At 35.6% G+C, this 16754-nt stretch overlaps 1 protein-coding gene across 4 annotated transcripts in view; it reads right to left on the bottom strand.

The window, feature by feature from the left end:
* QKI (QKI, KH domain containing, RNA binding) overlaps positions 1–16754 on the bottom strand; it is a 123960-nt gene that overhangs the window by 41838 nt on the left and 65368 nt on the right. For all 4 annotated transcript variants that reach the window (XM_009891444.1, XM_009891446.1, XM_009891443.1 and 1 more), the window contains one exon: positions 8696–8839. In XM_009891444.1, coding sequence (XP_009889746.1) covers positions 8696–8839 — 144 coding nt within the window. The remainder of the gene's footprint in view (positions 1–8695; positions 8840–16754) is intronic.

The raw sequence follows: 16754 nt of genomic DNA, 5'->3' as shown, positions 1-16754 counted from the left end.
TTAATATTTAGTATAAAAATGTGTTAAAAGTGCAGGGCAACAAATTTCTACTCTTTATACTATGTCTCCCCAGGAATCACAATTCTACTATTAGCATTTTTTCCACTTCAGTGTAAGGCTGTGATTTCAAAAAAGAAAACCAATCAACCAAACAAAATCCAACTGCAACTAGAAATGAAGGATAAGGAAAATAATGCATGGTAATTTGTTGCAGTTTTCTCGTCATCTTTATGAAGATGGACAGACAAGGAGAATCACAGCTTCGTCATCTACTTCTTGCATAAGGGCAGAAATACTTCAACAAGATTTTATATAAAGATCCCAGCTTACCATGTTCTGCTCCAGGGCCACCAATAGAAAAAGAACAACAACAACAACAACAAAAAAAAAGACTACAGGAAGAACAGAAAAAATAGCCTAGAATATAAGAAGCAAGTTTAAAAAATGGGATGAAGAATGAAAAAAAGTTGCAGATACCACAAAATGAATTACCAGCATAGGTCAATGTCATTTTTTTCTTCCACAACTATGTCTACCAAAAAAAATAAAAAATAGATTAAGCACATTTCTGGAAGACAGACAAAACCCATGTAGAACCCAATTGGAGCTCCTAATCAATGCATAATCCTGCTTTGGAAGGGCATGTGCCTACTGAGTTTCAGGCAACAGAGCTTCTTTGTTTCTCTTCAAGAAAAGACTATTTTGTAAGTTTCCCAAGGTCTTTTTCAGAAATTACCATCTACCATTTCTCAATTTATACACCTGCAACAGCTTAAATAAATTAATACCAAGGAGGGTGGTATACATCTCCAATAAATATTTTGAAGAAGGAAAAGAGATAGGGTATTCAACAGTAACTGTACGTAGGCACAATTAACTGATTTCGCTGGGTTCTAGAAGCCATCAAAGATGTCCTGAAAAAGATTCAGAGTAACAGCTGCAGTTTAATTCAATTAAGTAGCAAATCGCCTAGATATCCGTAGTAAATATAGTCTCAAAAAATCATCTCCATCAACTGACATTATTTAGGTGGTAATGAACCACTGGTCTACAGAGTTTCCACCACGGTACACAATGATGGAGAGAGCTGCTTCAGATTTGCAGCTGGCCTGAAATAATTTTGTTTATAGTCAGTGTAAGCTCAAAAATTTAACATTGCAGTAACATATCAAGTACAATATGTAAACGCTCCCTATGTGAACTGGTGTAAGAGATATTGGTCCTCATTTTTAACACTCAGACTTGCATTACAGTAAAAACTTTCAGCAGAATAAGACTGTTAAAATGCATACTGGAATTTACTTAAGGACTGCTCAACATAACTAATTCTTTATGCAGCTTGTGAACAAGCTACTGAAGTTACCAATACCAGACATACTGGACAGTGGAAAACAGAAAAGGAAAACCTACACAGTAGTAGGCTTTCCTCTTCTGTTTTCCACTGTCAGTCTGCTACACTGAGTTTTTGATTATTTTGTTCTCACCCTATCTGCAGGTGAACATACTCAACTTGCAGTTCTACAGAAGCTTAAGTTTATTTAAGGGTGGTCTGCTGCAACCCCACTTTTCCCTGGCTGCGTGTTCTCATTCCATCACTTCTGCCAGTGCTAAACAAAACTGACTCCGTAGCAAGTCAGCTAATCCAAGGTTAAGCGCTCCACCAAATGGCCTCACTACCCGGTCAGATAAAGTACTTTCTGATGCAAAACTGGAAGCAGGAACAGCAAATCATGAAGGAATGGCAGGACTGCAGCAGCCCTTGGTTCATACTGTCATGGAAATATTAAGTCTGCTTCACACTACTAAAAATAATACACTATCACCTCTACTCCACATCAAAAAGTTTACCACGTGTTATCTGGCAGTCACTCCCAAGGAGTTTGGGCTGCTTCATTACCCTACCTACAGAGCCTCCCTTTTGATCATTTACATGACGTGCACTGTGAGAGACTTGCATCTGAACTGACACAACAGATGTAATGCAGGAATTTCCTAAAAAGCTTTTAAGGACAGCAGTGGCCTTTTTCTGCTGCTGTATCACTTATTCATTTCATAACTTTAATTGAACAAGCAGCAAACAATGGATTGCACAGCACGACCAACATTTCAACAGGGAGACTGTAGAAGGCAGCACTATATTCTCACTTGTGAAAGCAAAAATGCAAAACCAGCACACCATGCAAGAACGAGTTAGAAAGAGCTATTCAGGGAAGTCCTTGCATGCAGAATTTATAGTAGCTTTTTAGATGACTAAAACAAACGAAATCTTCTCCTAGTATGTTTTGAATTTCAAGCTTTTGCTAGTCTTAGCTAGAGGGCAACAAATTATGTACAGCATTACTACAATATCCACTTTTTTTTTTTTTTTAACTAAAGCTAAAGCACGATTAAACGTTCTTAAATTAAAATTCTTTCTACTGTATCAGGTTTTTGCTATGGAATTCACAGCACACAAAGTTCTCAAGGTAAAAATGAAGACATCCTTCAGTTTATTGTAAGAAGCTGAAAGTAAACCACAATGGAAATGTACAACTACACTTAGAAGGAAAGTATTAGAAATTAACTTTAATTAATACAGAAGCACCTCATCACATTTGCTGAAGGCAGTCTTTGGGAAAGAAAGGCTTTTAACTTATCCAACTGAAAAATAAAACATTCTGCCAATACTATTGCCCCTTCATTATATTCTCACCTGTTATATAAAGAAAATGTGCTGATACGAGTGACTAAAAATAGAAACACCATCAAAATAACATCTCTAGTAACACAGAGTAAACAGAAGGAGGACAGTTAGTGAGTACTTACCTACCAAGCCTCACTACAAAGAACGTTCCAATTTGTAAAAATCATGCAGTATACAGCACATTAAACTGGATTAAAGACTAAAATGTCACTTTCTGCTGCTGCTTTGATAAGGAAATACCACAAGCATTTGGAAGAAGAAAGTCTGTGAGTAAAATCCTTGCACGTTAGCTGCACTACTATGGAAAAGACTCACTTCTTCAGCAAAGCAAGCCATTCAATGTAACCATGAAACGCTTGTACTGTGTTTTTGTAACATCTCTTCACAATATAAAGCAACAGATGCCGAAGACGAGACTGTATCCCATTTAACACAGATATTTTTCTTTAGCCATAGGGTCACATACATTTGTTGTAGCTGTCTGCATTACATCTTTGTGCAAAGCTTTGCTGATATTTTTGTTGGCGTACTATGTTTCAAGACAGTGAACATAAAGAAGAGTATCATACTCCATGATGCTTACAGTGAATACTTTGTTATTTGATTCTTTTATTTGATGATTTTTTTCTTCATAGGAATAAGATGGTGAATATTATCTTCAAGGTGAAAATCAAATCCTACTTCCCCAGATTTCCTTCCACTATTTACTTTTCTCTTAACTTCCCTGCCTTCTGCTATACAGAATATAACAATCCCTTGTTTTATAAACAGTGTATGTTATCTGTTTTAATCTTTTGACATAAAAAAAAAAATCTTAAGGTTTTTCCCAGTCCCATCGTTTGTCACAGCTGATACTGAAGGCAGCCATCATCAGCACAGGCTTTCCCCATTTTCTCCATGATTTCCCTGAGAGTTCAGTTGCAACTTGGTGAGGCTTTTTTTACTGCACTACAGGTGAAGCGGAATATAAGATCTTACAGTGTGAAGTTGCTTGTTTTCCCCGGAAAACAGCCAGTATTTCTTATTGTACGGCCCCGGTTAATACATCTTTTAAGCACTCTGTTCATTGCTCCTACTTTTACTTTTCTAGTAGTGCCTTGCACTTAACCTTACCAGCCCCCTCAGGCCAAAGTAAATTCACCCAATAGTAAAACCTTAACTCAAGAAGATTCAATCAATCACTTTCAGCAACTGCTTCAGCCTCTTGGGCAATTTCCAGGTATTTCCACAGCTGTTCTCAGTCTGATTTCTACTACTCTATTATACATTAAGCATAGCTATTTTCTCCCTGTTGTTTATGAAAATGTTTAGAGGCAAGAGTGTATGCTTTACTTCCTTTATTTCACAGTTTAAGTTTATTCAGCCTTCCAAACAGCTTGCTGGAAACAGACTAAAATCGTAGCAGCAAGCATGATATGGTTAAAGGGTTAGAGGATAGTAACAACAGTTAATCCAGCACTCTTCAGGCCAGTTTTTTGAGTCTACGTAGCTCTGCAAAGTTGGTTAGTTTTTTTTTGGTTTTGTTTGGGTTGTTTGTTTGTTTTTGGGTTTTTTGTTGTTGTTTTTTTTTGAATTTGACCTTTAGACTGGCAAAATTAATATCCAACTTCAGCTCCTCCAAATAGCAAGAATTATCCATGCTTCCCTCTATTACTAAATGGCTTATTAAGTTCTGGTAATTTGGACTGTCTATGAATTTATGTTGTAGATCATCTTGGTATGAAAACTGTGTTCTAGTAACATCTTTATTTTGCATCCTTTCCTTCCTCCATTTTTAAATTCCTCAACTACAACACTGAAATACCTATTACTCAACAGGATGAAATGCTTGGGAACACTACTGAAGACTGATGGTAATTGTTGTCCAATGCATAAAGCTGCTATAAAATACACAAAAATAATCATTATAAAATTGGTTATTTGTTGACTCCTATGTACTTTAAGTCATAATTAATGTTTTTCCATATTAAGGAATAATTATCTTATCACTCATATATCATGGTTTTATTTGTGTTTGAATTACTTAAAAAAAATCATTGCCATTGACATTCATCTACTCTAAGGATTTTGACATTATGAAATCAACATTGCTACAGTATTTATTTTAATTAATCTCAATTATTTATTTTGTTTAAATAATGATACTTTCCTCCATACCATACAGCTAAATTTCAAGATATTCAAGACTGAAAAGTCTAAAATCACTATTGTAAGTAAGAACCAAACTTAATAACAAAATTAAACAATCTTCTACTGAAACATTATTTCCTACCCATCACAATCTCGAAATTCCATTATTGTAGTAGCAAACGATACACACAGTTTGACAGAGAGCATCACTAATACTACATTGCAGTTGTCTTCAGACAAGATGGAGGCAGCAACCAAGTAAACTACCGCTGCCCTGATGCAGGAAGAGCAATACAAAGGGTCTGAAAAACACTGATTCCAGACCAAATCAGAATATTTAAGTAGGAGCCAAAAATACATTCTTTTCCTCAGAAAGAATGTGGAGTCAAAGGAAAAAGGGATAAAAAGCATTTGCCTGAAATTTGAATTCTGTTGTATGTGCCTCATCCTATATAGACAGTTAGTATAAAGACAAATTAGTAACTAAAGAGACCTAGACATCTGTATAATGAAAGGAGTACCTAGAAAAACACATTCAACTAGATGAGTTTATTCAACACTTCTTAGAACATGTAGAAACCTTACATATTTCTAGTAGAGGAATTCAGACCTACTGCCCAGGACCTCAAAGAATAATTCCAAACCCTTAAAGACACTGTGACTTCGTATGCTAAGCTTAATTATTACATACATCCCCTTCTACAGGCTCTGCATTGTTCTTATGTTCTGCAGTACACATTCCAGAGCACCTTTTTTTTTCCTCTGCAAGAGAATCGCCCATCCTCACTGAAGTCTTGCAAACAACAAATAAACTCTCAAAGCTCTTACAATGAAGAGAGATCAATAACCTGTAGAATTCACTTTAGAAGGAGGCATAAGGATGGTACAGTTCAATGTGATCCCAAAAGCCTGCAGACTGCTTTATTTGTCTTGTTTTTCTTCAGAGAAAAACATGAAAGCAGCAGTACCATATGATCTTGCAGGTCCACATAATGACCAGTATCTCACTGAACTATGGGAAGAGGAAAAGAATTAGAACTATAGAACTTGAAGTACAGACAAAGTTAAAAAAAAAAAAAAAACCAAAACAAAACAAAACAAAAAAAAACAAAACAAAAAAAAACCCACACCAAAGAAATGTAAATTTATTTTAAAAAAGGTTTTGGCCTTTCTCCTTAGGGAGAAAGAATGGTTTGTTCAGCCAGTCTGCCTCAAGTTTTCCTTTTTATTTCTAAAGATAAACTGTTTGATTATACTACCACCTCAGTAAAAATCCAAGAGCAAGTGGAAAGGGCAATTAATAACTCATGACCACAAGGAAAAAAATCACTAGTGATTGAGATTCATAAAGATGAGAAGAAACACATGCTACTACTGAAATAGGCCTTGTTCACCCAAGTACCTTCAAATGGAAATCCATTTTAGAAATTTGCCTATTTGTGCACTGTTGCCATGAAAAGTAATTAGGCTTTTTAATATCTTGAGCATAAAAATGACTGATTATTCCAAGAAATCAGTAACTCATTCCCATCTCTAACACCAGCTTGCTTTTTTGAAATGTATCTCAGAAAACCAAAGCATTGCCAATATACGGCAAGTATGAGACTGAATCTTCTCTCCTACATAATCTTAAATTTTATTCAAGTTGGATGAAGATAAAACAGAAATACATTAATAACTTTTTATCAATTTTAATCTTCTGACATATATTTGGAAAACAGTAATAGTTGCAGGTATTCTACCACGTGAAAGCGAATTTCCAATTTTACATTCATACATTTTATATCTTCTTTGGAAACTTCCAACATCCACATTTCCCCCCCCTCTTATTATAATGAGCTAGGATTTCTTTTTTTGCTCACTCTTACCCTGATTATTCAGAGGTTTATGGCTGGCTTCATAGAAGTTTTCCATTCATATTTTTAAATCCTAAAACAGAATATTTGACTCTCAAACTGTCTGAAACCACAATTTCTTTAAACAGCCATTTTTGATACTACTTGATCAGATGCAACATTTAGTGCAAAAACCAAGTTCACCTATATACTAATTCATCAGTATGTACTACACATGTCTGTTTCAATGAGGCACAATTTTCAGAAATGAAAATCATCAGACAACTCTTGTGCATGTAACAAGCACCGCCTAAGTCTCTAATGCCTATACATAATATATAAGGATGTTAATGAATTGAACTGACAAAGTGTTATTCAACTGATGATATATTTGGACAATAGTTGTTTATTTCTAGAGGGGAAAAAATATTTCTGTAATCAGGATTATAGAGCTCCCCCAACTGATTAAGTTACTAAATGAGGCAGAATATTTTCAAGACAAAAAGCTGGCTAACAAGATCACCATGAAAAACTACTAATGTATTTGTTTTATTGGAGGCTCAAAACACACCCACACCAGCTCCAGAAACCAAGCATAACATGAACACACACAGAGTATACACATTAGTACTTCAGACGTACTGGGTTTGTGACCTATCAGGTCATCTTGAACATGACCCTCCAGTCATATTATTCAGCAACAAGAGGGAGGTAGGAGAATCAACAGACATTCAACAAAATTAATTCTGTATCATACAGAATTTTGAGCTGTGTGTTTTTTAAACTATTTGCTGCATAGTAGTTAGAGACTAAGCATAAGTGTTTCAAGTTTTGCCCATATAAAAAGTCTTTTTCTTATTACCATTTCTAATCCTGACTATAAACTCAATCCTAATGTGCTCAAGATCTCTTTAGCAAATGAATAAATTCAGAAGATCTACTTTTCTCTAGTTGATTTCAGCTTTCAGAGACTGACAGTGCGCAATGTGAAGAGGTCTAAATTACATTTTATTCATACTTCCTGCTTAATATTCTACCATATTTTGTTAATTCAAAACTTACACCTCACTCCTGATCTTTCGTTACTTTTAAAAATATGTTCTGAATAAATGTGCTTATACAGCATGTGTCACCACAAGCTCCCTCACAGTCAGCATCTATTAGCATTCACTAAGCACCCAAAATCACTAGGTCATTTTAATACCACCTACTACTTACTTTCACAAGCTTTTCTCAAATTTTCCTTGTAATACGGAAAATTTTTCCACCACTGGAAAAGATATAATTTATTTCTATCATTTTATAATGGCATAAAAGTGGTGGTAAAAATCAGCACAAGATGCAAGCTAATGGCCTGGGATACACTATACAGCCATGCTAAGTCACCTTGCTTTGAGTGAGAACACTGAGCAGATCTAAGACAAGGGCTCTCACAGGGTAATTCTAGTCCCTGCAAAAGGCTTTAAGTCATCTGACTGGGCAGAAAGCAGTTTATATTATCAGGAAATAAGAAATACAACCCATTTTCCAGTTTCAATATTTTTTTTTCCGCCCCCGTATATTGATAGCAAAGTTTTTTGATACTGTGTACCTGAAGGGTTTTGTTCTGTTTGGAAGGTGTTTAATGTGATGATTTAAGAAAACATGCCTTCTGTTCTTAAAGTATCAGAATCATCTCAAAGCAAAACATAAAAGCATGCCATATTTCCCCAGCCTTAAAGTGAAGCATTCTTATACTGAAAGAAGGTAAGAAAGCTAGTGTTTGTAACCCTTCAGCATTGTCTTTTAAAGGTGATAAGAATTTCCTGCATCTATATCTAACACATAAAAAAAAAAAAATCTTAAAAATATTATTCTGTTCTGAGGAATAATGAGGAATAATTCAATCCAGGATGAGACATCTTAAAGATCACTAGAGTATTACAAAAAAATTTAGCTTTATTTTAGGATGCTGCTCTGCAGGCTTATTCTTAGTACTGAAGCATTAATTGTATTTCAGAAGTAATTTCTGGAAATGGAAAACGAAGACTTGCATACAAATACTTACTGCGGGTATCAGTAACTTCTTTACTTCTTCAACAGCCCTCTTCAGTTTTATTTCTGCTCTGTTCTGAGCATCCTCCACAGTGATAAGTACATGTAAATCTTCATTCAGGTGTTCCCAGTTGGGCTTGCCTCGGTTCTGTTCTTCCTAAAAAAATTGAAACATGGAAGCTATGAAGCATTGTTACATTCTGTATACATAAACAGGAAACAAACTCAATTCTGTGAATAGCACAAACGGTATTTTCAGCAAGACAGGAAAAGACTTCTTCATACTGTCGAGACTGTTTTGTTTTATGTGGTTACTTAACAAGAAATTAGGCTTCAAAATGTCTTTCTAAGGATTTTGTTTTGTGGTGCTTTTTGTTTGTTTGGTTGGTTGTTTTTTTTAAGGATTACAAACCAAATGTGATTTCTTAGAGTATCTTTCCCAACCGAACAAAGGAACAACAACAAGAAGTACTACAAACACAGTATTGCTTTCAATATACTTCGGAGCCTTTCAAGGGTTAAACAGGTAAAACATGCTGCTGGTTAAAATAACCTAGTATTTTCAAGAAAAGTGAAACAGACATCATACATAGAAACTCCATCTGAATCACTCCACAGGACAAGAAAGGAGAACATCGATAGCATTAATAATCCCAAAGATAAATCTTAGTAATGTTTTCAGAAAGGGAGGGCATGCTAAACAAAACATTTTTTAATGTAAACATTTTTAAACAACAGCTATCAGTAAATTTAAGTAACACATTCAGGTATCCAGACTTTCAAAAAATCAGATAATGAATACAACACAGAAGAAACTTTCCAGCTCCATTTTTATTAAATAGTGAATAAAGCTAGCTAAATTTCCCAGAAACAGAATTTAAATTTGACAATATTTAAAATGTAATTAAACGAGTAAAAAAATGGGGGTGGGGGAGATCAAAATATCAGTAAATGAGAAAGGTTTATGATAACTTTTGAACCTAAATAAAGGCCCACATAAACAAAAGCCACTTACTTAAAATTTAAAAACCTGGGCATAATAAAAGAGCCTCCTATTTGTAAGACAAACATTTGTGGCTTAACCACAATTCACATTTTAAAAAAATTAAGGCAAGCAAAGTTAATTGCAAAGGTATCTTTTTCCCCAAATTTCATTAAAATTCTTCCAGGAAATCAGACATGCAGAGGAAATCTTTGAAGATTTAATACTAACAAATGCTTGCAGTACTTTAGATTCATATATACCTGAGGGAACACTGTTCCTTAGAATGTTCTATCTTTAATTCAGCTGCTTTAAGTCTGAAATGTTTTGTGGAATAGACAAAGATTAAAAAAAATAGAATCATGAGATCTATGTAAAATTTATGTAAAAGAAGGAAGTTTCTTTTCACTATTCCTCATTAACATGTGCACAAACACACTACTCCAAACTATCAGCTACAGTGATTTGTTTTTTTTTAATGTTATCTTAGCCAACTTTCTAAACAATGGTGGCTGCGAAAATATGTCTCTGAATTTCAGAAGCTGAAAAAAGAAAGACAGAAAAATAACCTCCATTTATAAAACAGAACCTGGCACAAAGTGCAGCTGAGTTATATTATGTTCTCTGCTGTAATTTAATCTTTGAAAGAACTATCTACCACATGGTATTTGCAGCTTATTTCACTCAATCGTGATCAAAATCACTATTACTATTTAAACAATTCTTTTTTTTTTAATCCACATCAGGAGTGAGCTGGTCTTTGTTTTAAGATGGTGACAAGTTATGTTACAGGTATGATGAATGAGGGAAGGTTCCTAAATCAGCAGAGGGCAGAGCAAGAAACATGCCACTACCTCTTCTTGCACTGACTGGTGGTGAGCTGACACAAAGCTGGAATGGGAAAGGTACTGGTTACTAACACATGAGATGAGATGCATGATAGCCTGCACAAGTATAGTACCACAGGAAAAAAAAAAGAAGGCAAGAGGGACAAATGACAAGGAAAGGTGTCCCCAAATAAAACATCAAGTACTGTTCCTAAAAGAGAAGGAATGCCAAAATGCAATTTTAGCCACCATGCGATTACGTGGCATGCTTATATACAGTGTGAGTAAACATGAAGGGGCCTTACTGCGCTGCATCAATTTCTTTCATAATCAAACTAATATGATGCAGAGTTTCAAATACTTTGAAGATTTGGAGGAGTTATAACCTGCCAGCAATGAAAAATAAAAGGCACATTGTTATAGTGGAGGTATGCATGATTTGTAACTTTTAGAACACCAAAAAATACTTTCTTTGTTATATAAAACAACGTACACTGCCTTTCTGTTATTTGGTATTTAAATATTTCGGATTAATATAATCTCACATATTGGTGCTTTACTTCTAAGCACTGTGTTGCAGCATGAGGATTTTTTTGTTCAAATAATAATAAAAAAAAAAGCTGCACATAAGACAAAAAAGATGATACTGTAAATTTTTTTTTTTCCACACCCCCTAATTTACTTTTAGGTAGAACATGTTGTGTGTAAGGTCAATAATCACACATATTAAGATCAGACCTCACAGCACAAACAAGCATAGAAATACTTATCAGTAACACAACTGACCTAGTATATGGCAAGTTCTATAGATGCTCTTCTATGGTCATGAAGTACGTTAATACTGTTATTGCGGAGAGTACTATTTCTTAAGTCAAATGGTAAGACTGAAAGAAAGGTTAAGAAGAATGGAAGTCCACACATAGTATGTTTTGAAAAAACAATTAGTCAAAAAAAAAAAAGAAAAAATAAAAAAAGAGAACAGAGTTTGGAATGCTCTTCCAATTTCTTCTGTTCTACCTCAGCGCACTGGGGCTTCAAATTCCTCCACTGCTTCCATTCTGTGCCACGAGGTTGCTTTCTTAGTGGGTTAAATTTTCCAATAAATGTGTTTTGGTTTATTGACAATGCTAGTTGAATGTTATACCAATATGTATGTTCCATTATTTATTTGCTTTTACCAAAAGCGGGAAATTCAGATCTATACTAGATCATTCATTCAAACAGAAAGTCAGATGCAAAATGTATGACAGGGCTAACCTCGTGGGAGAAAAGATAACCTGCAACCTCTTGCAGTTAAGAGCTGCAGTGTTTTATGCTACCTTATTGTCCTTTTAAATCCTGAAAGGATGGTTTGGAAAAACATATTTCCCCCCCCAAGTAAAATCTTTACTTAAATTAAACTAGTCCTCTGTGTAACAAGTCTTGAAAACATCTTTTCCCAACCTATTATAGAAAAGGCTGAATGGGTAAATTCAATATATCTGAAATTCAAGTCAGAAGGTGTCTTTTTTAAGACTCATGAAATATGGTCCAAGACATTAAGGGTTGGTTAGGGTTTTCTTTTGAAATTGTTTGGGGAGAAAATGGCAAAAAGATGGGCAGAAGAGAATTACTACAACTTGCCCTGCTGCATAACCAAACCAAACCCCAACCCTTTGTCTTATGTTTAAATGTAATTTCTTTTACTTCAGTGTGCCCATTGCCTCTTGTCCTTCAGTAGCAACTGTTGACCAATTCAGCCTGGTTGCCAGGTCTACCTACAGAAAAAGCAGCAAGGAGTAACAAATTGCCATGGGAGTTATTTTGGGCCAAAAACATTTGTTACCACAGCAGGAAGGGTATGGGCATAGAAGAAAGAAACAGCACCAAGAAAACCAGAAAACCTGAATAAAAGACTCAGGGAAAAGAAATTCAATTGCATATATTCAAAATCATATTACATACACAAGAAGTAATTCATAGCATGAAGTTTTCCTGCATCCCAGAGATAGTTTATGGAAGAATTATACAGGAAAAATAAAGGCAGTGAAGATTCAGGAAACTATGGAGTAAAATGACTTATGCCACAACCCTGGGGAACAACAATATTAGAAAAGCTTAATTACAACCAAACTATCTTGTCTGCTAAATTAAAGAACGTTAAGAGCAACATAACTGGCAGATGAAATTTCACTGTGCTCCTTGTTTGGCAGAAATTTCAATATCCTTAAATATACCCTAATTCTGTAAGCAGATTTTGCTTTCATTCTGTTGCCTGTGTGTATACACTCATTATCCTCAGGGTACCTATACACAATAATGGATTTAAAAGAAACTGCTCAGTAATTATCTTGCTATTAAGGTCAATAGATCAGGTAGTTTTAAAAAACAAACAATCTTGCTACAACTCAAAATTTAGCTGCACAAAAGAAAAAGTATCATAATTACAGAAGGTTTTTTTGTGTTGGTTTTTTTTTTCCCCCTAATTATTTTTAATTTTGTTGGGGAGGGATTTAGGGGGGAGCCAAAAGGCAGGCAGAGGATGGAATCAACTTTCATCTATACAGCCAAGCTTTAATATCAGAAAAGTTGTTCCATGAGAAGCACTGAAGTCCAGCACCCTGTTGATTTGGGTCCTGTGTTTTCCATACACCTCACCCTACTGCAGTAATTTCAGGCCATGGTCTTACACCTCCTGCATCCCAGTCCTTTAAGGCCACTTCTACTTACATCTTCATATCCCATCCCAAAGCTTCCTTCTTAATACCTCGACTGTTGACTTAACAAGAGACAGCAGCTTACTAGATTTCTGTACGCTATACAAAGCAGATGACTGAAAACTCGGTATATCCTTTCCCTCAACTGGAGCTATTTAGTTAGGCCTCTCCTCTATCTAGACAATGTTTTTAAAAAAAACCTTTAAACTCAAAGGAAAGAAGTGCCTGTCAAGCTTGACTGAAATTGTTCAAAAGATTCAAATGGTAAAAGGGGAAAATATTTTCAGGAAGAAAACCATCACAAAATATTTTATCAAGGAATCTCAAACTTTATCTCTCACCCCAAAGGCCCAAAGACCTTCACAGTATGGCTGACTGACTAAAAATAAGTTGATTATTAAAAACCGGTGAAGTATAATCCAGTCATTTCTAGATGTCAGAATGCCATTAAAGGAAAACGAAATAAACACTGAAAAGAAATACTTTCCTATTATCTGTTTATATGCAGGCAGGGATATATTAGTTAGACAATAAAGAATAAATGCGATGTGGTAAGAGTGGAAGGAAGATTATTATTATATTATTTTAAAAAGTGCAACTCCCATCCTATGCACTTTTTCCACTTTAACTCATACAATTTCCAGTAACGTTGGCCACTAGAAAATACAGACACAGCTCAGTAGCAACAGCAGGGGTCTTTTAAAGAAATAAAGCCACTGACTCAAAGAAACGTTGAGAATGAGCCTTAGTATCCTCACTCATCTTGAAGTGATAGGTTATTAAACTCTGTTTTCACCAACCTATTACAACAAGCTGCTCTCCCTACTGAATGACAAAAAACACAGAAAAGCTAGATTAAAAAGGAAGAATGTTTTCGTAAAATGAAATTGAATGTTAAAATTAAAAGGCATCAGAATAGCTTTAGTCCTTTAAACCGTACAAAGGTTTAATTCAAGTACATTCTAAGAACTTTAATTAAAACTATCGTAAGATATAAGAAACGGTATGATCACTCATAGCCACTTCTCACAGTCAAATCGAGGAGGTAAGATGTGGAGAGAAGAAATTCATCTATTTAGTAAAATTACCACAATATATTTTGCCTAATAAATTGTGCTATAAGTACATTACAATTGACAGTAGTTCTAGGTGAATTTTCTTTTCCATAATGAAAACATTCACACATATATATATATCAAAGTTTTAAAAATAATTGGAAGAGCAGTTTAAAAGAAGCTGTATGAATTTTAAAAAGTTAACATGTTGATTTAAAGCCATTTTGAAACAAAAAATTAACTAAAAAGTGATAAATTAGGTTATTGTAAACAAATTCTAGTCTTGCTCTGGTTTACGTATTTTTAAATAAGAGCTGATATGTATTGCAACCATGCAATAATGTCAGGTCTGAATTATGAGTCCGAGAGAAACATTACTCAACCATTCAATACAGATTACACCTTACTTAACCTTTTGTCGACACAGGTGAACTGGTAAAACCAAGCCAGAGGAAACCAAGAACTTTAGGGGAAAGAGCATTCGAAGTCATTACTCCCAACCTTTCATGGGCTACAAAAGTTGTCCATCTTGTGCATTCAACATAACTTGTCTTCTTGTAACTTTTCTTTCTGCCAACCTGAGCTACAGAATTTTATTTTTAAGTTTTTGGCATCTCAGCTGCAGAAATCATTGAAAACAAACATTTGTAAGACAGAGGATTTCTGTAACATATTGTGCAAGGAATAAACCACTTAAAAGTCTCAGATAGACAAATAACTCCGCATCAGCTGATACATATTCATGAGTGCTCTAGCCTACTGAAATAAAATCACTTGCATTGTCTCATACTGTTGTCTTATCGTATGCTTTTGTGACCAATCTAACACCTTCAAAAGGTTCACTCCCATTACCAGGCAGTCCTTATTCCTCCACTGGGAGTGGCCCCAGCACCACGCCAGCTTTTCAGAGCCAGAACAACGTGCTGATGCAGCAAAAACACCCCCCCTTCACTCCCCTTTTTCTGCTGGACAAGTGGGTTGAATAAGATCATAAGGGGCTACGGAGTACCAATACAAGGTCAGTTCTATAACTGAGAAAGAGAGAAGATGAGGGACCATATTTTAACAGAAAACTGCCACTTAAAGACTGGCTCACCACGTCTCATGAAACTACCTCAAGTGAAATCTAATGATGCATGTGCCAAGGACAGAACACACAGATATCTTTAGTATCTGACATGAAGCAACTTGCTCATCTATGTAAGACATAGGTATTAAATGCTAGTATGTAGTAATAATTGTAAATACAAACATGGAGTCTTCTCCTTCCGTTTTTGCCAGTGAATCTAAGTCTTGACAGGACTGACCAGTGAAAAACAAACACACACCCCCCACCCTGTGAAAAACCACCACACACCCCCAACCTGTATTCACGAGTGTATTCACATGACACACTCCTGACATTAACATTTCAATAAAAGTTGTTACTTTAGAAGCGGCCTGCAAACAAAATAAGTGCTTAGGTAAGTAGCAAAAATAGGTTTTTATCAGACGAAACTTCAAGCCAGCCCTGCAGAAAACCAGTTTAAAATGATGCACTAATTACAGTATCTGTTTGAACAACAGAAGTAATTTTATAACATGAAGCATCGGAACACACTGATTGTCCAAACCCCTGCTGATAAACTGCTTTAATTGTGCAGTTACCGTCAGGCAAATTAACATAGACTTTTGCTCCTACCGAGCTTCTAATGGTAGCAGTTCACAAGCAGAAAGCTGGTGGAAAAAATAATGTAACAAAAGAAAGGCTGAAAGGGTAGCAGCACCTGGTCAGGGAGAATACCATAGCTTAATTCACAGTTAGAATTTCTGATTGAAGATTTTTCCTATAGAAGCAACAGATCAATTGCTTAAATTAACAGTCACATACTTACTGTTTCGAACGTCAGACAAGTTAGTATTATTTAGTATGTCTTTAATTATTCATTATTATTATATACTAAGCCCCCCTTCAAGACAATTCTGGATTAAGAAGTGGTATCTTCCAGCTCACATTAAAATAGCCGGCAGCTGTCAAACATTGTCAATAGGCATAATCTAAGAGATCTTTTAAGAACTATCCTGAAAAAAACTGATGGCACAAAACAGCCTAATGTTTAAACGCACAGAAGAGGATTCTGTTCTCTCAGAGCCTCAACACACACTTTGTGCTCAGGAAACTTCAAACCAAGCGCCGCCCCAAGTTCAGACCTGCCCTGCAGTCAAAATGGTTCCTACATGCATGATCCTACTGGATCTTTCTAAAGCTGTGGCTTCACAGCACAACTGAGCCGGCCCAATACCCAGGGTCCGCTGACAGAAGAGGAAGGCTCTGCCACCACTGCCACCACTGGAGCCAGCGCAGTCACCCCGCTGCCCTGCAGGGTTATAGCCGGACACTGAACTGCTCCAGAGAGCGGAGCCAGCAGAAACTCTCCACTGCAAAGGGTGAGTTTCTGTCAAATAGGCAACGGGATCGCATCTCTCCGGGTTTTTTTTTCTTTCATATTTGTCTCAAGTTGTGCCAGTGTGA

Source organism: Charadrius vociferus, unplaced genomic scaffold (assembly GCF_000708025.1).
Source record: "Charadrius vociferus isolate BGI_N301 unplaced genomic scaffold, ASM70802v2 scaffold68, whole genome shotgun sequence".
Taxonomy (NCBI): Eukaryota; Metazoa; Chordata; class Aves; order Charadriiformes; family Charadriidae; genus Charadrius; species Charadrius vociferus.
The sequence above is the reverse complement of the archived record's forward strand: the minus strand, read 5'-3'. Positions and strand labels throughout refer to the sequence as shown.